General features: G+C 45.5%; 1 protein-coding gene across 3 annotated transcripts in view; it reads right to left on the reverse strand.

Annotated features, from left to right (window-relative positions):
- Nucleotides 1-24,748, reverse strand: part of COP1 (COP1 E3 ubiquitin ligase) — a 141,844-nt gene that overhangs the window by 38,546 nt on the left and 78,550 nt on the right. For all 3 annotated transcript variants that reach the window (XM_071564761.1, XM_071564762.1, XM_071564760.1), the window contains 2 exons: nt 22,173-22,289; nt 1,701-1,818 (listed from right to left, as the gene is read on the reverse strand). In XM_071564761.1, the coding sequence (XP_071420862.1) occupies nt 1,701-1,818; nt 22,173-22,289 (235 nt within the window). The remainder of the gene's footprint in view (nt 1-1,700; nt 1,819-22,172; nt 22,290-24,748) is intronic.

Below are 24,748 nucleotides of genomic sequence, written 5' to 3' on the forward strand. Positions count from 1 at the left end.
ATAACGTTAATGGGAGTCAGAAAAGAGGAGCTGATTAAATATAAACAGCACCAGACGTCACTGGGGAATCTGTCATCACACAGCTCAGCTCAGAGTAACTCCCTGAATACACCTTAAAATGTTCTGTTTCAGCTCCAGGCTTCTAGAGCAAACTGTGAAAACACGGGACAGAGTCAGGGTGGATAATCAGTGGATCAGCACAAGGCAGCAGGGATTCCCCTGGGACTGGATCCACCCCTGTGACCCACCCCTGCTGCCCTTGGGGGTTGCACACGAGTGTGTTGAGATCGAAGGTTCCCCTGCAGCCCCCCAGGGTCGCTGCATCTTCCCCACTGTGCAAGGCTGGAGAAGGGACTGGAGCACAAGTGCTGTGGGGAGAGGCTGAGGGAGCTGGGGGTGTTTAGCCTGGAGAAGAGGAGGCTCAGAGGTGACCTCAGCACTGTCTGGAACTCCCTGAAGGGAAGTTCTGGCCAGGTGGCGGTTGGTCTCTTCTCCCAGGCACTCAGCAATAGGACAAGGGGGCACGATGGGCTCAAGCTCTGCCACGGGAAATTGAAGTTGGAGATCACAAAAAACTTCTTTGCAGAGAGAGTGCTCAGGCATTGGAATGGGCTGCCCAGAGAGGGGGTGGATTCCCCATCCCTGGAGGTTTTTCAACTGAGCTTGGCCGTGGCACTGAGTGCCATGATGTGGTAAAGGGACTGGAGTTGGACCAAGGGTTGGACTTGATGATCCCGGAGCTCTTTTCCAACCCAATCAATTCTATGATTCTAAGAGGGGTCACTCCATTTTACTGAAGGACTTGTAGCCAGTCATTCCAGCCTTGCACTGTAGGATCTGTCAGACACACTCACAGCCATGGGACTGAAAACCTGCCTAGGACTGAAGCAGCCACATCTGGCCTGGGGACACACACATGCGGCCATGAAAGCAAACAGAAGCTGGGAAATATTGTTCCTCAGGGCTTCCACAGCAGACCTGGTGGCTGAAAAGCTACATGCCATTAGGACCACAAAACACAGCTCCTCCTTGTCTACTTTCTAACCCAAATGCAACCCTAAACAGGGCATTCACAGAGCAGATGAATTACCAGAGAACAGATCAAACAGTCCTATTTGAGTTGCTTTCAGGCTGGGGCCAAACTTCCTCTTCAGACATAGCAGTAGCATTTGATGGCTTCTGTCACTCATCAGCTGTGTTTTACTGCAGATTATTGTCCCCAGGGCTCTGCCAGGACCATTCTCAGCCCACACAGCCAGAGCAGAGCCCACCTGCAGCTTCCCAAAGCTGGGGCTCACAGACAGGAGCCACACCATCATCTTCATATTCCTCTGACCCTGAGATCAGCTCGGTTGGTTTAAACTTGGTTGTAATAATGCCAAGGTCATGGGTTCAATCCCCTGTGTGGGCCATTGACTTAAGAGTTGGATTCGATGATCCGTGTGGGTCCCTCCCAACTCAGAATAGTCTGTGATTCTGTGATTCTCTTAAGCATTTTAGCTCCACAAGACAGAGCAGAGCCAAGTGACACAAGGAATGAATTTCTATTTTTGTCTTTGAGAACAGCAACGCTCTGCTTGCCAAAAGCACAGCAGCGAGGGAGAGCACCCACCCACACAGGTGACCTCCTCAGCAGCCCCAAAGAGCGCTGCACAGCAAGGGCTGCCGAGCCCTGAGCCCCCAGCACAGGCAGTACTTACGCAGAGACGATTTCCTCCCCGCTCACGAATTTAGCGTAGGACACTGCCTTGCGGTGCCCTTTGAACACCATGATGGGCTGCTTAGTGTTGCGAAGGTCGTAGTAGTGAACACAGTGATCTGCAGATGGGGAAGAGAAGGGGCACAGTTTCATCAGTTGGGAAGGATGCACAGGACCTCTAATAATCACAGTAAAATCCTGCCTGCAGCTCCCACATAGAATGGATTGGGTTGGAAAAGAGCTACAAGATCATCAAGTCCAACCCTTGGTCCAACTCCAGTCCCTTTACCAGATCATGGCACTCAGGGCCACGGCCAAGCTCAGTTGAAAAACCTCCAGGGATGGGGAATCCACCCCCTCTCTGGGCAGCCCATTCCAAGGCCTGAGCACTCTCTCTGCAAAGAAGTTTTTTGTGATCTCCAACTTCAATTTCCCCTGGCAGAGCTTGAGCCCATCGTGCCCCCTTGTCCTATTGCTGAGTGCCTGGGAGAAGAGACCAACCCCCACCTGGCCAGAACTTCCCTTCAGGCAGTTCTAGACAGTGCTGAGGTCACCTCTCACTCCAAGCCTCATCTAAGACAAACAGGCTGCACTACAGCAAAGGAGTGTTTATGAAAGGCTTCTTGATACAGCCCCAAAATTCAGTCCAGAACAGTCCAGCCAGCCTTGCACAGTGTCAGTGAGGGGAAAAGGTGCACTCATGTGTGTGCCTGCACACGTGTCCTCCTGCAAACCCCACGGAACTCACGTTCAAGGCAGCAGCTAAAAGGGCTCTCACTTCTCCCTCCTGCCTTCTCGGCTCCCTGCCCAGCCACTCCAATTGCCAGTTCTAATTCCCAGCATCCCCTTCTCCTTCCTCAAGCTGTCCCCTCTTGGAGAACCGTTGGAGAACTCGAGGCTAAAAACTCAGTCTGCTACTTTAATTGGATCGTGGAAAAAAGGGATTAAATTTGTCATGCCTGCTCTAGATGGATAACCTTCATACTTTTGGTTTTTTTGCTTCTCTCCTTTGACTTTATTACCAATCAAGAAAGAATTAGCATTTCTGCTACTGAGGGAGCACACTGAATTCCAGTTCTTCTTAAAATTTAATTCACAGATATTCTACAGTACCATAACCACATAAAAGGGATCACAGCAGAATTAGTGGTACATTTTCTGTTTGCACAACTAAGTGTCAATTCCCAAGAAAACAGAAAAATAAGAAGAGAAACCCCCCTGGGACCCAAGGCCTAAACACCCTTCCAGTGCTCAGTCCAGCTCAATAAGGTTAATAAGCTTCTTCCTTCCCAACTTTCAGCCTTTAATGTTGAACTTCATTTAATTACCCTTTGCTGTTCAGAAAGCGCAGGGTGGGAAGGCCAAACAAGCACAAGGAAACTGAGCTGGGCACCTTCCTCACCTCACCAAGTAACTTGTGCTACCCAGACATCAGCTGAAAACTGCTCTGACCCTCCTCCCGCTGAAGTCACACCCCACCAGTGGAAGTTCATCACAAAGATTACACAGAAATGAATTTAAATGCCAGTAGCTACTGTTGGTTTTGTATTTGCAGAGCATTTCAAAGCCGGGTGTTTGTACAGCTGAGAGACCTGCTGTCTCCAAATCCCATATGGTTTGAGAGATAACTGGATTTACATCGATCAGGCTACAGCAACCACCACCAGAAAGGCAAGAGGAGCTTCTCCCCTGTAATGAGGGGCTAATTGGTGGCTGCGGCAGGACAGGGGGGCTGTGGCAAACACCTTCAGTAAAACAAGGTGAGCAGGCAAGTCTCCTTCCCCTCTCACTGCTTTAGCACTTTACTCTCTTGCATGCAACAGGCTCAGACACTTCTCTGGGAAGGATTTCTGGCTCTCTCCCTCCACAAGCAGATGCTCCAAGCAGCCAAACCAAGTCAAGTTTTCTCCACCACTTACACTGCCAGATTACCCCTCTGTGTGGAAATCCAGCAGCCTTAACCAGGGCACTCTTTCAAACAGCTCCTGTGTCTTTCACCTCTGAACACATTAGTCAACCGAAATCCCAGTGTGCTCCTACCATTTGGGTATTATAATTAGCTTTAATCACAGAATCATAGAATCGATTGGGTTGGAAAAGACCTCCAAGATCATCAAGTCCAACCCTTGGTCCAACTCCAGTCCCTTTACCAGATCAGGGCACTCAGTGCCACGGCCAATCTCAGTTGAAAGACCTCCAGGGATGGGGAATCCACACCCTCTCTGGGCAGCCCATTCCAATGCCTGAGCACTCTCTCTGCAAAGAGGTTTTTTCTGCTCTCCAACTTCAATTTCCCCTGGCAGAGCTTGAGCCCATCGTGCCCCCTTGTCCTATTGCTGAGTGCCTGGGAGAGCAGATGATGTCATAAAGACCTTACTGAATAAGGGGTTGATTTTCAAAGGGATTTTGAATTGAGCATTAATACTCTTCTAACAAGATTTGGGCATCTTGGTCCCTTCTTTGAAAGCTTGAGCCAAAAAACTCCACAGTTTCTCATCTATCCAGCAGACCTGTGGGAGCTGTGAAACAGTTAACTGGCAATTGTTATTTTAATGAGCAGAATGATTCTAGCAGGGCTTTCTATCAAGAGCCAGTTAGTGTATAAGGCTTTCAAGTCTGTTTTTTGCTTACAGTTTCAAAGTCCTCTCCAGCTGGCCCATCATTAAGGCACCTTTGTGAGCACCAGATTTTATCCTTCAGAAGGTGGTAGGGGAAGGTGTATCTGTGGATGGGGTGAGCAGTGCAGAGAAGAGAGAGCCATGGCAGGGAAGACAAGACCATTTGCAGCTGTCCTAGTTCAGCAGGTGGGACTAGTTTATCCCTGTGTCAGTGTGACCAAAGCTGTGGATTCTAAACTGTTCCCCATGGACCACTGGCAGCAGCTGCCCAGGGCACACCTGAGCCCTCAGGCTGGGAGCTGGCTGGGAAAGAAGCCTGGCAGAGGAGCTGGGAGAACTGCCCTGCAGGGAGTCCTTGGCACCTCCACACCCTCCTGAGGGCTCAGTTCTGCTCATGGGCCAGCAACGATTCCAAAATCCCCCCTGACTGCCAGAGTCAGATCCCCCAGTGTGGAACTCCCTGCCCTGGGGGAGGCACTGGGGGCTCCCACCTGCACCTGAGGGGAGAGAATACTGGGGGTTTGGGGACTTGGGGAACCACTTGTGGGATCCAGAGGAGGAGCAGAACCTGGACAGGAGGAGACCACCACTCTCCACCAGACTGTGCCATCATCTGCACCAACAGGTTTGTCCCCTCCTTTTGCTTTGGACTCAGGGGAACCACGTGGGGCTCAGCACAGGGGCCATCAAACCCCACTGTGTTTGAGCCCCAGGGGGTGGGTTACACTGCTGGGGTTGGGGGTTAAACCCTATTTCTCTTTGTGCCATTGCATTTATTGTAATATTGTTATTAAATTGTAACTCTGCCTTATAATCTCTTTTGTGCTGGGTTCGTTTCTCCTGCAGGTTTGCCTTTAAACCAGCACAGCAGTGCAGAGCCAGGGAGTTGCAGTCACCTTCTAAACATCCCAATAAACAGCTCTGGCATCTGCCCCAGCCCCGTGTGAGCCCCCCGGCATCGCAGTGCGATCAATCACTGTCTGCTCTCATCACAGCCTGGCCGAGCGAATGGGCAAGGCCACTGGGTGCTAAAATTAGCCACTTAATTATTAATTGATTATTTCAGCAGACGAAGTGTTGGTGCCCAATTGAGTTTTGTTGTGTGGGGTTTTTTTTAATTCAATTGAAGCAGCTATTTTTAAGTAGATATATGAAGACGAATGTTTGCTGCATTCATTTAAAATCAGAACAGGTGGTCATGTTTTACAATTAAAGAGATACTCTCTCTTGGAGGCCATATGGACTTTGCAAAAACATGATAAAACTGCCATCTGCTGAGGAAGCTGAGAGCCCAAAAGTGAAGTTAAATGAGAAAAATACAACTCCCAGGTAGCCCAGCAGAAGCCTTGCCTGGTGGGGTTGGATGAGCTGAAATTGCCTGGCATGGGCAGCATCCCCAGCAGGTCTGAGGTGAGACAACAGGATACTCTGGGAAGCTCAGAGAATTATTCCCAGCTGAAGGTCAGGAAAATGGAGTGGGCAACGAGGGGAATCAAACATTTCCTGAGCTCCACAAGAGCCTGTAGGCTCATCCAGCATCCCACCCCTGGCTCCTGTCCTTGGCACTCCTGGCAGACCATGGAGTGGGCTCCACTGCTAACCAGCAACACAGGGGGATTTGCTTCTTGTTTGCTCCTCAAAATTAGCATTAAAATCATAATTCTGCAATTGTTTTTAGCTCTACAGTTTCCACCCCGACCAGAAAACTCACTTAGAACAATTTCATCTTCGAATTGACATTTGCACAGTTACAATCCTCATGCCCAACCCTTGGGCAGCAACAGATCCCTTTTGTTCTGCATTCAGGATTAATTTAAATACTTATGAAATAATGGGAAAAAATATGTGTATTATATCCTTACAAATTAAACACTCCAGAGCAATTCCATCTTGTTCAACGTCACAGCAGAAGCTGAGCACAACAGAACTCTGCTGCTGCACCTTCTGAATTCAAATGTTTGCTGCCAGGTCATGTTTTCTTTTATATATATATATATTTTAAAGTTATCTCAGAAGGCAAAAAGGGCAGCTGGGCTCTGCCACTGCTGCTGAGAGGTCTCTGAACACAAGCCTGAGTTTTTAAATAGAGCTTTTCCAGAACGCTCAGTTTACTTCCCTTAAGACTCTGCTGCCTTCACCTTTGAGCCATCTAGTGACAACTCATCAAGAATTCAGACTTCTCCAAACTTCCCAGAGCTCTGGCCACCTCCTCAGTAAATAGAACCCGTGTCAGCAAAGGATGGCATCCCTCAGTGCTCAGCAGCTCATAAATCCACAGGGCTCCAGCCAGCAGGAACACGGGGAGAGAAGATGGGGTTGTGATGAACAAGGTGAAGGGATCAGCACCTCCTCAGCCTCAGTTCTCAGACTCAGCTTGGTTGCAGGGGTGGGGATGCAGCAAAGGAGCTGAGGATGTGATTACACAGTCACAGGAAATCAGGTTTAAGAATTTCTAAAGAAAAAAAGAGAGCTGGGAATTGCTAATGGAGCCAGCAGCACTTTGGGTAATCTCAGAGTTGTTTAGAAACAAAACAACTGATCTTGGATTTTTGGTTGCTTAAACAAAACAGACAAACTGTTTTTTCCGAAAGTGATTTTTCTGACACTTAGATTTGTTAATAAATGTCACAAAACAGCTGTTACAGGCAGGCTTTAGGTTCAGCAGCTCCTGCTGTAGGGCTGTTCCTGTGCCTGGATGAGCAGCAGCTCCACAAAGAGCAGCACGGGCTGGGACAGAGCATCAGTTTTACCTTCCCCAGCACACACAGAGCAGAGAGCAGAGCAATCCAGCTCTCCAGGTAACACTCATCTTTCAGGTCATGGCCCTCACCCACCCTCACCACAACACGAACCAGCACAGGCTAATTCACAAGACACCCTCAAGGCTTTTTTTTTAACCAAGAACCACTTACTCGAAGGGACATCAAGCCAAGGACAGCAAAACAAAAATTTACCTGCAATGCAACAGTTTTATATTCAAAGGATGTAACAAGCAGAAAGCCCCAAGAGCTGCATACAAAGGTTCTGTGGCTCTCCTCTGGAAAACTAAATTGCTGGAGAATCAATGCCCATTTTGCTTATTTCAATAATTTAAAAATGCACATTTCTCAACTGTTCAATATTTAGATTATTGATCCATTAAAAAATATGTAATTTACATTACTTGGATTTTTCAGTGCTTATAGACTTGAAAAATGTAAGTGGTGCTCACTGTTACACAGCAGATGAGTATCACAGACAAGATGCCTGTGTTCAGACCCAAAGCTGTTGGGAGAGGCAGACAGATGTTAATTAAGTGGTCTGCTGGAAGTATTCTGTGATCAAAGCACATTTTGGACTTTTTTTTTTTTTAATAAAGCAGCTCTTTAAAAGCAAACTTAAAGGTCACAATAATTTCATACATTAGTGCTCTGGCTCCAGCCTGCAGTCCTGCACGCCTCGTGCCACAGATGTTTTACTGGAGGGCAATCTTTAATGTTTCTCCTGTGCTCCTCTGACCAGGATGATCTGATTTGTTGCATCTGGTAATTCATGTCCTCAGCTCATGGTTCCCTCACCTTCATCTATTTGCTTCCCTCTGCAGGAACCTCAAGCCTGGATCGAGCTGCCTTGTCCTCACAGTGCAACTCTGTCCACCAGCAGTGAGATGTTTACAGTCTGAGGGGTGTATTTAAGTGACTTGTTTAACAAGACAAACTGAGTCAGAGCAAATTTGGTGCAAGGTACCTCTGCTCACCAACAATTAGATTGGCCTGGAGAAACCAAAATGACAACAAAATAAAAGGGTATTAAACAAGCCCACAAAATGCCTTTCATCAGAATGAAAGAGGAGAGACATCAATTTGTAGCGTTTCATTTTCACTTCCATTGGTTAAAAATAATTATTTCAGAGATCCTGAAGGAAGCCTCAATCACTCAATAAACATTGAAGGGGTTAGTGAAATCCAATTATTTATATTTAAACACCTACCTGTAAAAAATTGATCTTTCACTCATTTCTCCTCTGTTCACAAGATCACTCAGTGCACAGAGGGGACAGAAAGAAGCTTTCAGAGCTACCTAGAACTGTATCCAGGCAACTTGTTTAGCAGGAAAATACAATCACATCCTTTTGCTTTCAAGTGTCCAGAGTCCAGTGGTTCAAATCAAAGCTTGTTCTGAGTGTCTCTGGGCAGAGTACCTGTTGTTATTTCCCTAAGTGGTATGTCATGAAAGAGGGGACAAGCCACCATGAATGTTTGTTGAACACAGATAAATAAGCAATAGAACAAAAGAACTTTAACATCAAGATGGGTTAACCAAAAGTCTCTTTTTCAGTCAGGCTCAGTGTGATTCCTTGCTATAAAAAAGGAAGCTTGTATCCTCTAAGGTAAAGTCTTTGGCTGGACTAAAAATGGAAACAGAACCAGGAGGCTCACATGAACCCTCAGTTTCCACCAGGAAAAACTTTTCTTCTTCTGTTAGTGAGGAGAAAGAGGAAGAAGATAAAAAGGAAAAACATCCTGATTTAAAAATAAACTGAAGTCACTGCACTGCAATGGAGTACACGGGAGATGACTTGGCACATTAGATGGTTTGGTCCTTAGAGAAACCTGAACAAGGGCCAGGTAAATAAGTGCTGCTTTCTCAAATACATGAGAAAGGACAGAGAGCTGCTATTGGAACCCAGAATTTAAAAATTAAATCACAGAATCATAGAATCAGCTGGGTTGGAAAAGAGCTCCGAGATCATCAAGTCCAACCCTTGGTCCAACTCCAGTCCCTTTACCAGATCATGGCACTCAGTGCCACGGCCAATCTCACCTTAAAAACCTCCAGGGATGGGGAATCCACCCCCTCTCTGGGCACCCCATTCCAATGCCTGAGCACTCTCTCTGCAAAGAAGTTTTTTCTGCTCTCCAACTTCAATTTCCCCTGGCAGAGCTTGAGCCCATCGTGCCCCCTTGTCCTATTGCTGAGTGCCTGGGAGAAGAGACCAACCCCCACCTGGCCAGAACTTCCCTTCAGGCAGTTCCAGACAGTGCTGAGGTCACCTCTGAGCCTCCTCTTCTCCAGGCTAAACACCCCCAGCTCCCTCAGCCTCTCCCCACAGCACTTGTGCTCCAGTCCCTTCTCCAGCCTCGTTGCTCTTCTCTGGAAAACATTCCAGAGCATTTCTGCTTGCAAACATTCCCTTTAATTGGAGATGAGACCTACACAAGCCACCTACCAAGCTGCAGTTACTTAGAGACTAAACTAAAAGGCTGTTTATTAGTAAGGAAGTATAACCTCTCCAGTGGATCTTCGACATCCCTGAGCACCAGGAAACGGAGCCTCCTTGCCAAGGCAGCAATGCTAAAGGCTGGTTAAAAGACAACTCAGGATTTACTTGTGGGGAAGCTGAAACTGAAACTCAATCTGGCATAGAATGCAATTTCTGTTAGAAACCCATTTTGCAGGAGGGCCCTGGAAGTCATGGAATACTGTGGGTTAGATGGGACCTCTGGAACCCAGACAGTCCAACTGCCCACTCCAGGAAGGGAGAACTGCAAAGGTGGATTCAACTTCCAAGTTAAACAAGTACATTCAAGAATCCTACTTAGTCAAGCTCTGAGCATTTCCAAAGACAATTCTACAAACTCTTCCCTTAGCTGCCTTGAAAAGTGCTCTTATGTCAAAGGATTAGGGAGAACTTGGTTTTAATGCAAATTTGCTTAAGCTCTCTGCTGTTGACATAAGAAAGGAAAGGCCCTGGCCCACCTCAGCCCTACAGCATTGATGTTTAGGCTGTGCTTTGCTGCACAAGCTTCTGGCTTCTCAGATCCTTCAGGTTTTGTCTGTCTCCTCCCACACGATGGGGGTGGCACAAAGCACTGCTGCACAACCTCAGTTCTCCTGTAATTCACTTTCCTGAGAACTGCTGAACTTTAACTGCTGCCAAACAACAGCATTTGCAGATCTTCACCTGACTGAGGTGGCTTTGCTCAAAAAGTTGAGGGTGGAGATTTAATCTTCCCTATGGCAGAGAGGCAGCTTGAACATCCACATGCAGGTCTTGCTCTGGAGAGAAGCCTGGGCTGAACATTCCATCTTTGGGAATAATCCAACTCAACAAGGCAGATGAACCTTCATGCAGAGACCACAAGAAAGACTATTTTTAATCTTGTGTCTCTTCCAGGGCAGAAAATACATGGGAAGGAAAAAAGGGTCTTTATTACAGCAAGAGAAATGCTGGGTGGCACTTGACAAAGAATGGTGAGGAAGCCTTGCAGCCAACAAAACACTATAAAGAGATTTATTTCACTTGACAGAGTAATACTGGGATGGGATATGATCAGTGCAGGCTTTGGCCTATCACAAGCCATTTCTGGGAAAGAAGACAGTGTGATATTTTCTATTACATAAAGGAAATAGATGCTCCAGGAAAAGAAAAGAGATGACAACACATTAGGGACAGGAAAAAGTGGACTTGAATTCAAGGGAACAAAGCCCTGCACTAGAAATTAGCAAAAAAAAAATCTGAAGAAGAAATTAGATAATATCAACAACAGTGAGTTGACATCAGTGGCCTCCATACAAACCATTTCCCTTACTGTAAAGGAAGGAGATTAAAAATGGGTTTGATACAGCCTGAAGCAAAGAACCTTTGCAGACAAAACTAAGTGGAGCATCTTGCTGAAGAATGCAGTGTGCTGTGTGCCTCTTGCAGCATGACAAATCACATGAGGAGGAGACAGCAGAAATAAATCCATTTCACCCCAATGTCTCCCTGTGGAACACTGCAGAGCAGGTAAAGCTAACTGGTGTTCTTTATTTTCCCTGTCTCTACTTTCCCTTCAAAAAAAAGCTCCAAGAAAACAAGAAAAATTTGTCCCAACAGCCATTAGCACAGGCATGTTAAAACATCTGCTGGGGATGTTTTTGTATTCACAATTTTTCGTTCCAGCAGAAACTACAAGTACTTTGTTTCCATAACTGAGACAAAATTACTCATTTGATCCATTTGCTTTGTCCTCCTCTTTTTACCTGGAATTTCCTTTGCAGTGAAGGAACAGTTTTTCTCTGAATAACCATTTTCTGCTGCCCTGGGGAAATCTCAGCAATCTCTTCTAGAAGCAACACTCCAGTCCACAGCAGCAAAGTGGAAAAATGCCCTTATTGTGTACTTCATGTGTGTGCCCAGGATGATTTGGGAAGCTGCACTTCATTTATATTTGCTATCAGAGCTCTGCCTGGACAAGTGGTCTCCCACACAGCGGTCCCAGATTCCTGGGGAGCTCCTGCACACCCCACCTTCAGAGGTGTCCAGCACTGAAGGGCCACCCAAAAAGGGACTGAACTTCAGCAAAGCATTCAACAGATATTTTCCCTGTAGGTCAGAGCCTCCCCTGTGTGCTCTGAAGACTGTACAAAGCTAAGCAAGGGCTGTATGATTCATTTTGCTGGTGGCAAAATCTTAAAAATACCTTTAAAGTGAAGAAGCCACAGAGCCTGTGATGTTAGTGAGGAGATGAAAGGAAGTTTCCAAAGCAGAGGAAGGCACCTGGGTATTTGGGGATGACAACTTAATCTTATCTTCCTACACTGCAATAGAGATGATGGACAACAGCCTCCAAAAATCAGATTTAGGGAATCCAACAGAAATCCAGCCTCAACAAACCCATATTTAGGGAATTCAACACAAATCCAGCCCGGGTTTTCCTTTACATGAACAGAGAGCACAATGTTGAGGAGAAAATGCCCCACAGTGTTCTGTTGAGCAGACTGGATGATAAAAGGAGAACTATGAGAAAGGTCCACTCCATGAAAACTGAGTTAAAGAGCTGAGATTACATTGAATATGTGTGGTAGCCTCAGTTTAATCTCTGGCAAAACCAACAGCACAATAAGCACCTTCTTCTCCTTCTATGAAGGAAAAGCTCAGGGATGTGACAGCAGAGGGTTTCAGGTCAGCACTTGAAATATTTTGACAGAGCTCTGCAGGGAAGATGATATCCTGCTCCAGCCACTGATTTTCATCTCTTGCTCACACCAACTGCACTTTCTGTTGGTTTTTTATATATATCTCAACACTAGCATTCCACTAAAGATCTATATCTCCCTCTGCTGAACAGACAAAGGGAACAGCAGCCTTGATGGGCACTGCCAACTGGGTTTTTAACCTTTGTATTCCATGGATTCCCTATGGCTCGAAGTTACAGATGACATTTGCAGGCTTATGGATAATGGTCTTTACACACTGGGGACATTTTTTTACTGACTTGTCTAAAGCTTTTGACACAGCAGCCATAAAACCTCCACCCTAAATAACTTGTTCGCATTAAGGAGAGAAGGAGGAGACATAAAACATTAGAGATCTTAATCAGCTGAGAAAAGGGCTCTGATGGGAGGGGGGAATAAAACAGATTTCTCCAGAACTCCTTTGAAACTTTGACCTTTATGGTTTTAAAGAGCTACAGCGATTTCTCACAGGAATAAGGGATAGATGGTTTTTGTGCAGTTCAAGGAGTGCCATCTATCAGACTGTTGGAGGAAAATATTCAGTACACACAAGGAAGATTTACTTATGCTACAAAACTAATGAAGACAACAGCAGTAACAACCTGCAGCCTTTAGAAGAACTCATTCTTTATGTCTGAAAGATAAAAAATAATGCTGTACTGTTCCGACTCCTAATCCAACTTTTCTCATTGACTGTTTAACATGTCTAACTCTACATACTCTCTATCACTCTCTACAACTCCCTGAAAGGATGTTGTAGCCAGGTGGGGGTTGGTCTCTTCTCTCAGGCAACCAACAGTAGGACAAGAGGGCACAAGCTTAAGCTCTGCCAGGGGAGGTTTAGGTTGGATATCAGGAAGAAATTCTTTGCAGAGAGAGTGGTCAGGCGTTGGAATGGGCTGCCCAGAGAGGGGGTGGATTCCCCATCCCTGGAGGTTTTTCAGCTGAGCTTGGCCATGGCACTGAGTGCCATGATCTGGTAAAGGGACTGGAGTTGGACCAAGGGTTGGACTTGATGATCTCGGAGGTCTCTTCCAACCCATCTGATTCCATGATTCTCAAGTGCCTGTAGGCTGATGCCCAAACTTTTATGACATCTTGAACACGTGAAGAACAGTCATTTTATGGTAAAAGGTGCTTCAAGGGAGATGTGAAACTTCTCACATGAGCACCAGGAGCCTGATTTGTACAATGAGTGCTGGGGCCATCTATCAAAGCCAAAAAAGACCCCTACAGCAGGTGTTGAGCAGATTTCTCTCAATTCAAGATACTCATTGCACACAGTATTTGTTCTTCCTGCAAAGCCATGTCAGTGCTGGTTCTGGAGTGACTCGTCATGGAACTGGGATGGAGGGAAAGGGCAGCACAATCAGACTCCCTGGAAACACACACTCCAAGAGGTCAAGATCAGGCAGATAAGGCTTGAGACATTGAGAACAGTGGATATGAACAGGAACATCCTCCCTAAGATTTTAAGAGTGCATTAATGAAGCAACAGCTTTGAGGTTTGTGGTATCAGCAAACATCATACAAAGAGCTTCAGAGCAGTCAGGGTGGCTCTAGGAAAAGTGCAGGCTGCTGTCAAATGCAGCACAACACACAGCTGAGGGCCTGAGTGTGCCAAATTGTCAGTCAAACCCAATTTTAGTCCCAAACTACATTTTGCTTCACTAGCCTGAGGAGATATTAGCCTTCTTAACTAGGTTCTTGAGATGATGATCTAACTCATTACCTAAACTGCCCTCACAGCAGACTCCACTGGAAGGGAGGAAGGATCTTAAATACAGTGTGATAGAATCATAGAATGGATTGGGGTGGAAAAGACCTCCGAGATCATCAAGTCCAACCCTTGGTCCAACTCCAGTCCCTTTACCAGATCATGGCACTCAGTGCCACGGCCAAGCTCAGTTGAAAAACCTCCAGGGATGGGGAATCCACCCCCTCTCTGGGCAGCCCATTCCAATGCCTGAGCACTCTCTCTGCAAACAAGTTTTTTCTGCTCTCCAACTTCAATTTCCCCTGGCAGAGCTTGAGCCCATCGTGCCCCCTTGTCCTATTGCTGAGTGCCTGGGAGAAGAGACCAACCCCCACCTGGCCAGAACTTCCCTTCAGGCAGTTCTAGACAGTGCTGAGCTCACCTCTGAGCCTCCTCTTCTCCAGGCTAAACACCCCCAGCTCCCTCAGCCTCTCCCCACAGCACTTGTGCTCCAGTCCCTTCTCCAGCCTTGTTGCTCTTCTCTGGCCCCGCTCCAGCCCCTCAATCTCTTTTCTGAACTGAGGGGCCCAGAACTGAACACCGTGTCACAGAACTGAACAGTGTCACAACTGCTGATATTCAGGCTTCAGATGGGAATGCTTTAACCAAATGTATGGTGGGTTATGCAGACAGGGAAAGTGTGTGATGACACAGAGGTATCCCATGAGGAAAAGCAACGTACCCTCTAACTTGGCAATGACATGAGTCACGTGGAGAGCAACTGGATTTGTACACACACCTGTACTCTCACTTTTTATCAGCTCCTTGAGATTCAGGTGGCTCAGAGGAACCTCACCCAAGCACTCAAAACTCTGCTCTTAAAAACTCCTGTAATGAGACACCTCTGAGGTGAGAGCCCACACTTCACTCAAAGGTTACAGATTTTCCGCTGCAACGTGACAAGTTTTGCCAGTTTGTATGTTATAAAAGTCTGAATGTGCACAGTGCCCAAATAAAAGGCTGGAATAATTAATCTACACATCAGTCAGAACAGGAGATAACACAGGAAGCCATTACAGAGGATGTCATCCCAGTGAGCAATTCCTTTAAATGAGCTACCAGAAAAACTGCAGCTTTGGAAACTGCCGAAGTTGGAAAGGATTAAACTCTAAAGGGATACAGCAAGAGCCAGTAGCAAGAGCAATTTGGCATTCTGAGGAAAAGATGAATGTTGGAGTTGCCTATCTGTTCCTGAATTTCAAGGCTCATTTAAATTTAAATTTGAATTTTGTAACATTGACTAAATGACTTCTGTGCCAGTTGTAAGACAAAATGTTCAGGAAAAGAATATTTAAGCAAACAATTAGCACGCTCGTTTCTGCTAATGACAGATTTATCCTTTTCTCCAGAGAATCAAATGGAGCTTTTCAAGTTCATTGTATTCATTCACTTGTTACTGAAGTGTGATGACCTCTGGGATGAAGTCAGGAAACTCCCAGTAGGTCTGTATTGCTCCTCACTATTCACTGCAAATGCTTTATCCTAGACAAGACAGATACTACTTTTTCTGTGCAAGTAAAAAAGTTGTATCAGTTTTTAAACCTTGAGGCTTATGTGAGAATTGCACATGCACCATGTCCTGCACACTGATGAGAAGCTTCACATCCCTTTGTGATTGCCTGGGAAGCAGCTGCAGGAAGGCTGTGCATTGCCTGGCAGATCTGGCAGCATCTCTGATGTGCAGATGCAGAAACATCACCCTAACTGCAAAGATCTTAAGTTTAAATAACACAGCAGAGCTGCAGCTCTCCCCTTTGTCAGTCCTGAGCACAAGCAGAATGTGACCTGCCCACCAGAGCCAGAAGGATTGTCTTCACCAGGACAGCAAGGCTTGCTTAGATACCTCATTTTCATTTAAATCCCAGCACCCAGGAAGAGGGATAACACTGAAGTGAACCCTTCAAGGATGTGCTCTCACCTACAAAATCCCACTAAGCTCAGGTTTTCTGTTACTACAGGCACTGTGGGGAGAGAAATATGATCACAGCCAAACTGGCCAAAAACACAGATCCCTCCAAACAACCCTTGAAGTGCTGTCAGTGTTTTCAAAGGTTACAACAAATGAAACCTTTGCAATGGATTCTGGAATGAGTTTGAATTGAAGGTGATGAGTGTGCACTTCCAAACCACAGACCTTGTCCCCTCTTTCCCCTGCCAACAACCTCAGAGATCACAGATCAGAGGAATATTATTGAATATCCACAAAAGAGAAAGACACCCTGAAGTCCTGTATAAGTAATGGGCAGGTCCTGGACTGCTGCATGGCACTTCTCTTTCACAAAAGGTGAATTCTGAGCAGTGCTGTGAAGTTTTTCCACAGGCTTGAAAGAAATGCTTAACCTTTGCCTGTGCCTTTGAACACAGCTCAATTCCTACACTGAAGGTAATCTTGTAGCTCAAACCCAAAGAAGCTGCTTAACTCCACCCTAAACATGCCATATATTGGCACAAATAGATTCTCTCTGAGTCACTGCAGGCCTTCAATAGAGCAGAGGACTTACCCATGAGAACCCATTAAGGTAAGACCTTGCTTTCAGCTGGAAAACATTAATTCTCTTCCAAGAAGGCACACTGACTTCTTGGTCATTAATATCCCATCATTCTCCTGGGCTGAGTGACAAGCCAGGCAAGTCACCCAGATGTGAGGCAGCATGAAAGGAGAACTCCACAGGGGGATGTTTGGAAAAGAGAAATCACTGCTCCAGTTACTGCAGCAGAAAAATCAATATTTCATTGGCTAGGACGGGCTCCCAAGTGGTCCCACGTGGACAGAAGGTGTATCAGCAAAAGGGAATGATGCTGATACAGCCACAAGTAACCCTGAACTGTAAGTGCATCAGGGCCATGTGGAGACTTTAAGGGATGAGTAAATAGCTGCAAATGAAAACAAACCTGTTGACAAAGCAACATGAGCCTGTCATGCTGTTACTGACACACAGTATCTTACTAGTTTTGTGGCCATTCAATGATGAAAGAAAGGTGGCAACATTCAAAGACAGAACACAACATTACTCTGCAACGCTGCAATGGTGCCCAGGAAACACCTTTAAATAGCGTGGAAAACGTGCTGGGGAAGGGCAAAACCATCTGTGAAGGAAAAGCATGAAGTGAGGAAGGGAATAGAATCACAGAATGGATTGGGTTGGAAAAGACCTCCGAGATCATCAAGTCCAACCCTTGGTCCAACTCCAGTCCCTTTACCAGATCATGGCACTCAGTGTCACGGCCAAGCTCAGCTGAAAAACCTCCAGGGATGGGGAATCCACCCCCTCTCTTGGCAGCCCATTCCAATGCCTGAGCACTCTCTCTGCAAACAAGTTTTTTCTGCTCTCCAACTTCAATTTCCCCTGGCAGAGCTTGAGCCCATCGTGCCCCCTTGTCCTATTGCTGAGTGCCTTGAGACAGAGAGAGCAGGCAAGAAATAGAAGAAAGCTCAGTACTAAAAGGAGGCCTCATGTTCACTGAGGATTTGCCCCTTCTTAGTTGATACTGGCCTCAATTCAGGCTGCCAAAGCCTGTCTGAGGCTGGCACTGGTGCTCTGTGGTCAGGGCATAAGCTAATCCAGAAAACACACAATTCAGTTTTAACCACACAATTGGCAGTGTGAAGGAAGAGATGCAAAAGCAAAACCTGGGGTGTTTAGAGGGAGTGTGGCATCCTCAGTGCAGGTGGCCTCAAACTCTGTGGCTGTAAGTAGCAAAATCAACACCACAGTTATCACAGACTAAGAGAGCTGGAAGGGACTCACAAGGATCATCAAGTCCAACTCTTAAAGTCAATGGCCCACCTAGTGCTGCCCCATGTTTTTCCTGCCCTGGTCACTTTAAACCCACACTGTCAAGAGTCTGTAACAAAACAGCAAAGCTCTTTAGAGACTGATCAAAACTAAAACTAACCCAGTAAAATCTTCAGTTCTGACCGTGTTGCAGCTGTTCTGTTGCTCTCCCCTGTCCATCTGTACTTCTCTGCTGCTTCCACTTATTTTGTGACGCTCCTGGAGAAGAGTGTCCTGCACCTCTGCAGGCCCCAGAAACCCCTGTCTGTCCCCAGCCCAACCCGCTACACAGAGGTGACCTCAGCACTGTCTGGAACTGCCTGAAGAGAATTTCTGGCCAGGTAGGGGCACTCAGCAATAGGACAAGGGGGCACGAGGGGGAAATTGAAGTTGGAGAGCAGAAAAAACTTCTTTGCAGAGAGAGTGCTCAGGCATTGGAATGGGCTGCCCAGAGAGGGGGTGGATTCCCCATCCCTGGAGGTTTTTCAACTGAGCTTGGCCGTGGCCCTGAGTGCCATGATCTGGTAAAGGGACTGGAGTTGGACCAAGGGTTGGACTTGATGATCTCGGAGGTCTTTTCCAACCCAATCCATTCTATGATTCTATGATTTGTGGGTCCTACAGGGAAAAAATACAGCATGTGAGAAGATGATGCATCTAATGTCACTGAAACTTCAGACTGTTGAGTTCTTACACAATCTCCACATAATATATGGGAAAGGAAAGGTCAGTGGTGGCTGCTGACAGTATTACAGCATGCTGGGAATAATGCACTGCCACTCTCAGTAGCTCCACTGAGCTCCCTGGAGTTCACAGACAGCCTGATCTCACCAGGCTGCCCAGCCCAGCCTGGACATCCCAGCTGCAAAGTGCCTCGTGCATTCCAGCCCTCAGTTTGCTTTTTAATGCAGGGAATTGGTGCTGCTGGAAAATATATGGGCTGAGGACGTGAGGGCTATTGCTGAGGCAGAACAATAACAGCTCCAGCCATGATTTATGCAGCTAATTTCGGGATGAAGTCCCATCTATTTTTAAAAAGAGGAAAAGACCACAAAATGACCTGATTTTGTATTCGGTAGTGATTACAGTTTATACTGGCCAATGTTTCAACTCAGTAAGCATGCAAATAGCTTATTTTATTAAAGTAACAGACAAAAGAGTTCTTCTCTTCTTTATGTGCCCCCTCCACTGCAACAGATTTTATCAGGCTCCAGACACACCAGCTTCCCTCTCACCTGAAGTGCCTGTCTGATTTTAAGAGAATTATTCCCCAAACCAAATACCCATTTCTCTCCTCTATATGCTTTATTTCCAGTTTATTGCTCATTTGTTCTGTTTTAGGCTACCAAAGCGATTTTTTTGAGTCATCTAAAAGCTTTCAGAGTGAAGAGTCTAGAAAAGAAATATATATCATCCATATAAGATGCTAATCTTGGGATTTACTTCTACAGTGGCAACTAAAGCGTGGTTTTCTAAGGCATTGGGAGCCAGCTCAGTGCTCTCTGCTAAAGGAGAGTGTTCCTCATGGAGATTACAGTCTAACAACACTTGTGACCATGGCGACATCCAAATCAAAGCATCACAGCAGCTCCTGTGACAGAAACACCCACTCTGCCCACTGTGCCACAGGGGTCACAGCCTGACCTTGCTCCAAAATCCATCCCCAGTCCCTCAGAGCCCTTGTATTATTTGGAAATGGAAGCCCCACTTCAAGGAGACATTCTGAATACAGTGGGCAAGATGCATTTGTCAAGGGCAGAGGAAAAGCCTTACTTAAGGCAGGTGTGAAAAACAGGACCTTAGGAAAGGATGCTCCAGCTTTATGGATGTTAAGAAAGACCCTCCAGAGAAAATAAAAACAGGAAATGAAAATTGAAAAAAAAAGAGATAATTTCAAAATGCTGTCACTGAAAAAACTTAAGACTTACAGTCAAAATCACATTGCTGAGGTAAATTATGCTGGCTTTGAGCTGCATTCTGCATACAGAGAAAGGGGAGGAACTGAAACGTGTGTGTAATTTAATAATAGTATAGTAAATCAATTTACTTCTTCCTTTTATATCTCAAATATTAAGTACTGATACTTTCCCCCAACCACTTCATTGACTGCTTATCTCATCAAGCCTTAAACTATAAATACATATACACATAAATACAGACACATATATAGCATTAAGCTCCATCTAATCAACAAATAAGATGAGAGCACATACTGGAACAGCACTTCTTTTTAAATACTGTACAAGACTGTGCAGGGCATGTAATGCTAGGAAGTCTTGGCTCTTTTATCCTCGAATAAATCACTGAATAAATAATTGAAACAACTTTCAAAACCTGAAAATCCTCTTAGGATGAGAGCAAGCCAAGGCAGAGCTGGGACAGCTTTCTAAAATTGCCCACAACTCTGGTCACTGAATTAGTGTTCAGCATTTTGCCCTGTTCATCTTTATTCCTACTGGGGGCAAAGAGGAATGCCCAAGTCAGTGTGTTCAGTCCACTACTTTTTTTTTGAAAAAATACTACTCAAGGAAACCATCTTTGACTCCTCCTTATTAATTTTATGGCCCATGTGACAACCCACACTAAAAGTTATATTGCTTTTTCCAGGGCCTAAATGAAATTAAGCAAAAATAGTTGAAACTGATGGAGGAGAAAACCCTTTGCCTCCATCATAACACATTAAACATGACTGTTTTGCTATATGGAGTATGAAAGTAGACACTGACTCATTTTTTGCTCTGTTTTTTTGGAGTTCAGAAACAACATCTTTCAAGACTCCAGTATTTCTTTTAATTTAATATGCCACTTTTTCCACATGTATTTATGACTGAAAGATCAATTAGAATTCCTTTGTGGGAAGTCATTCCCATCAGTTCAATTACTCCATGTAATTGTTTCAGCAATTGTAGTTAAATACCCATTTTAATTTTTATTTAGAGACTCAGTTGCCAAGCATTAAGCAGATGTAAACACTTCTTCCCTGGTACAAATACCATTTTACCCCTCAGCATCCTCTAAATCAGAAAAACGTGCATGTCATCCTTTAAAACCTCCATGGAACTTGTAGGGTTTGATAATCCTTCACAACACACTTGTTGAAGACAAGCCCACCATGGTTTGTTAGACCTGGGTGTGGGGATAGAAACAGTCCTACCTGCTCCCATTCTGTGTATCCCACAGCTCCAAAAGCCTTGTGGATTTATCTGTGCCTTTCAGGTGCAAGGAATCCCAGTTACTGATTTATCAGGCAGAATTCTGCTTCATGATGCTTGACATGTACATGCTAATCAGTGGCTGATCCATTTGGATCCAGCCTTTCCCCAGAGCCATTCCCAGATAGCCCCTCTCATTCAAAAGCTTCCAGTAGGTATTGTCATTCAATTCTATTTTTGCATGTAACTCACTAAACTTCAGAGAGATGCCTGCCAAGCAAGTCAATATTTTACACTCCAACGTGAATACATTTTTTGCAGTGTATCAAAATGCAAATTTATTTTTTTCCTCCTAAGAGTTACAACCGAAGTAGAACCAGAAATGGGAACACCTGAATGAAATGGCAAACCAGCGGCTGCAAGAACGATCAACATCACTACTCGAGTCCAGAGAGAGCAAATGTTGTCAGAACATCTAGTTACAAGTGCATTAAAACTCCCCGAGGGGAAAGGAAAAGCAGAGTTGGTTAAACATTTATAGGCACCTCAGTTACTGTATGCACAGCACGGTACAGTTTCCTCCCAAAGCGACACCTGCTCTGCTCTCAAATCTTTGTATTATCACCAAAACCATTTAATCTAAGTGAATAAAAGGCTCATCATGCCTTCCCCACTGACTGCTTCAAAAAACTAAGAACATTCCCAGCCATCTTTGCCCAGCCTAGGAAAACAGGAGCCCACCCTGGGGATGGGAGCTGGAGCTCCAGGAACACGCCCAGCTGCTGTTTTACACCATGTTTTAGGTAAAACCAGTTAAAGCTCCCAGTGTGGCTTTGGAGCATTTATAGAGCAACACTATAACTCAGAAAGAACAACCATCACCCTGTTAACACATTAACTTTGAGACTTTCACAGCCGAGTTTTGCCTGGTTGCCTTAGAGATCCCAATAAATGTGCTAAGGACTTGTTTTCCTGGCTTTTATCTCTGACAGAGGCACCCAAAGTAAAAAACCAGGTCAGGGGATGAAGTTGACACTTGGGCATTGTGTGACTTAAAATCTTCCTCAGAGCATTTTAACTGCAAAGACACCTCAGTTTTGGGCAAAGCAGCCAACCTCGTATCTCTGGGGGGAATAAGGAATAAAGGAAGGAAGAAACAGCATCCCTGTGCCCCCAAAGCCTTGTACCTACCTGCACAGCCAAAAGCTAGGTGATACCTGGAGGAGGGGCTGAATTTGACACAACACACATTAGCCTTGGCTTCGATGCTTGCTACTGAGTTATCCAAGTTGGTAGACCAGAGTTTCACTAGAGAAAGGGAAAAAGAGACATGAGTAAACAAAATGCAACAAAAACGTCAACCTCATCTGAAAGGCCTAAAATCCAGTTATTTCATGATAAGATTCTGGAAAGCCTCAGTATTAGTGATGATGAAGGATCAGCTGTCTCTGGTGGTTGGTAAGTTTGAACACGCTCTCAAGTCCACACTGCAAATATCCTGCCCACCCCCCACACACAGGAGATGCTGTAAGACCCCACCCCACATGGCTGAGACCATGAGCAGGTGACCAACCACATGTTATAGTCTCGGTGTTTCAGGTTCCTGCAGTGCAGATTCACACAACCCAGAACAGGAGGAATATTCTTTTTTGTTCCTCCCTGTACTGGGATGTGAGAACTCCATGCTCTGTGGCAGAATTGCCTTGCACAGGATAAATAGACTTAATTGTATGCACAGCAAGTGAGAACAACTTGTTTTAGTCCCAAGAAACCAGCACAGACAGGAAAGAAATCAGTATGCTGGCTTCCTATGATGCAATATCCCCTTGGTGCAAGAACTTTACTGTTCTACAAGGCTATCACATGAACACTGATTAAACTCTGTGCTACAGAATGATCTCTGCCCCTCAAGCACTCGAGTGCTTCACAGAATGACCAACAGAAAACACCAGAGCTTTTCAAAATACAGCCCTCCCCACTCACCAGAAACACTTCAAGTACCAATTAACCTTAAGATGAAGAGCGCCAGGTGCTCCCCAGATAGTCAATATTGTTAAAAGGTAAAGAAGCAACACATGTGCCTTTGGTCCAGATGGAGGGGCAGCAGATTGGCATCAAGCCTATTGATGCCCACAAGGCAGAAAATAAGACTTAAATGTTCTCCCTTTTCCTTGATGAGTGAGTTGAGCAGCACTTGAGTATCACGAGAAGCACACTGAGGCATGAAGCAGAGCAAGCTGGGACCAATGGCTGAACAAGCAGGAGTTACACAAGGGGTTAATCCCCTCAAAAGCTCCCCATGAGCTGCCTGGGCTTCCTCAGGTCTGTGGCCAATGGGTTCTCCACAGTCCCTTTACAGAAAGCTCACACTGGAGGGGAAATGAGCAAAAATGGCCAAAACTCAGGAATTTTGTAAGCCACTGAAGAAAATACATGAGTTCAAAGGCCTGAAGGGAAGTTCTGGCCAGGTGGGGGTTGGTCTGTTCTCCCAGGCACTCAGCAACAGGACAAGGGGGCATGATGGGCTCAAGCTCTGCCAGGGGAAATTGAAGTTGGAGATGAGAAAAAACTTCTTTGCAGAGAGAGTGCTCAGGCATTGGAATGGGCTGCCCAGAGAGGGGGTGGATTCCCCATCCCTGGAGGTTTTTCAACTGAGCTTGGCTGTGGCACTGAGTGCCATGATCTGGTAAAGGGACTGGAGTTGGACCAAGGGTTGGATTTGATCTCGGAGGGCTTTTCCAACCCAATCCATTTTATGATTCTATGATTCTTATGTACCCCCTGACCCTCTGAGGTGTTCTCTGTGTCTCCTCTTGGTCAACCTTTCCCAGGGGCTTTGAAGGAGAAGCAAGGCTTCCATGTGGATTACCCAAGGATGGTTTAGTCAGTGAAGGAAAAGAAAGAAAAGGCAAAGGCAGGTTGGTTCTAGTGCACCTACTTTTTAGTAGTATGGCAGGAATGAAAAGCAACAAGATTGGGCCATTTCTGACCATAGCAAGTAGAGCTACTCCAGGAACAGAGGAAATACAGCACTGCTCAGGGCACACCAAGGAATCACCTCAAACACAGCACTGTGTGGGTATCTGGCAGCTGCCTGGAACCTTTAGAAAGCAGCACACACATCACCAGAAACACAAACACCAATGCACACTCTATTTGCACAGAAGCATTATGCAAAATTCAATGAAAACAACACCCAGCCTGTGGTTGGTTTTCATAAATGAATCCATTCTCATTGATCAGAGCCATAATATTTATACTAAACACCTGGCTACATTTCTAAATGAAACAACAGCTGGGCAAGCTTGGCTTAAGAAGTTCTCTTCTCCCAGGCAGGACTGGATGATAAACCTTCTCCACTGTGTTCTGCACTTGGGGGCAGAGAAGAATATTACATTTTGCTTAAATGAACAGGCACCAGAGGATGTGTAGTCTAAGTTCCAGTGGCAGTAAAGGACACCAAGTTTACAGATGAGATGGTATAGAAAGCAAATAAAACATGATTACAGTGTTGGCAGACACCACCAGTTCAGCTTGAGGAGTGTGGGGTGGGTACATGATCTCACAAGTTCAGAGTGATGTTCTGCCCAGATCTACTACTAAAACAACACAGGCTTGTCTCGAAGCCTTCCAACCTGGTATCAATATTTAAAGCTGCATCCAAGGCAGCCAAGTCTTTCCTTGACACAACCTCTAACAAACAAATGGCCATCTGGCCCCAGCTTTGCAGCAAAAGCTAATTGAGGGCTCAATTTCACCTTGGCTTC

Source organism: Pithys albifrons, chromosome 10 (genome assembly GCF_047495875.1).
Source record: "Pithys albifrons albifrons isolate INPA30051 chromosome 10, PitAlb_v1, whole genome shotgun sequence".
In the NCBI taxonomy this organism is placed as follows: domain Eukaryota; kingdom Metazoa; phylum Chordata; class Aves; order Passeriformes; family Thamnophilidae; genus Pithys; species Pithys albifrons.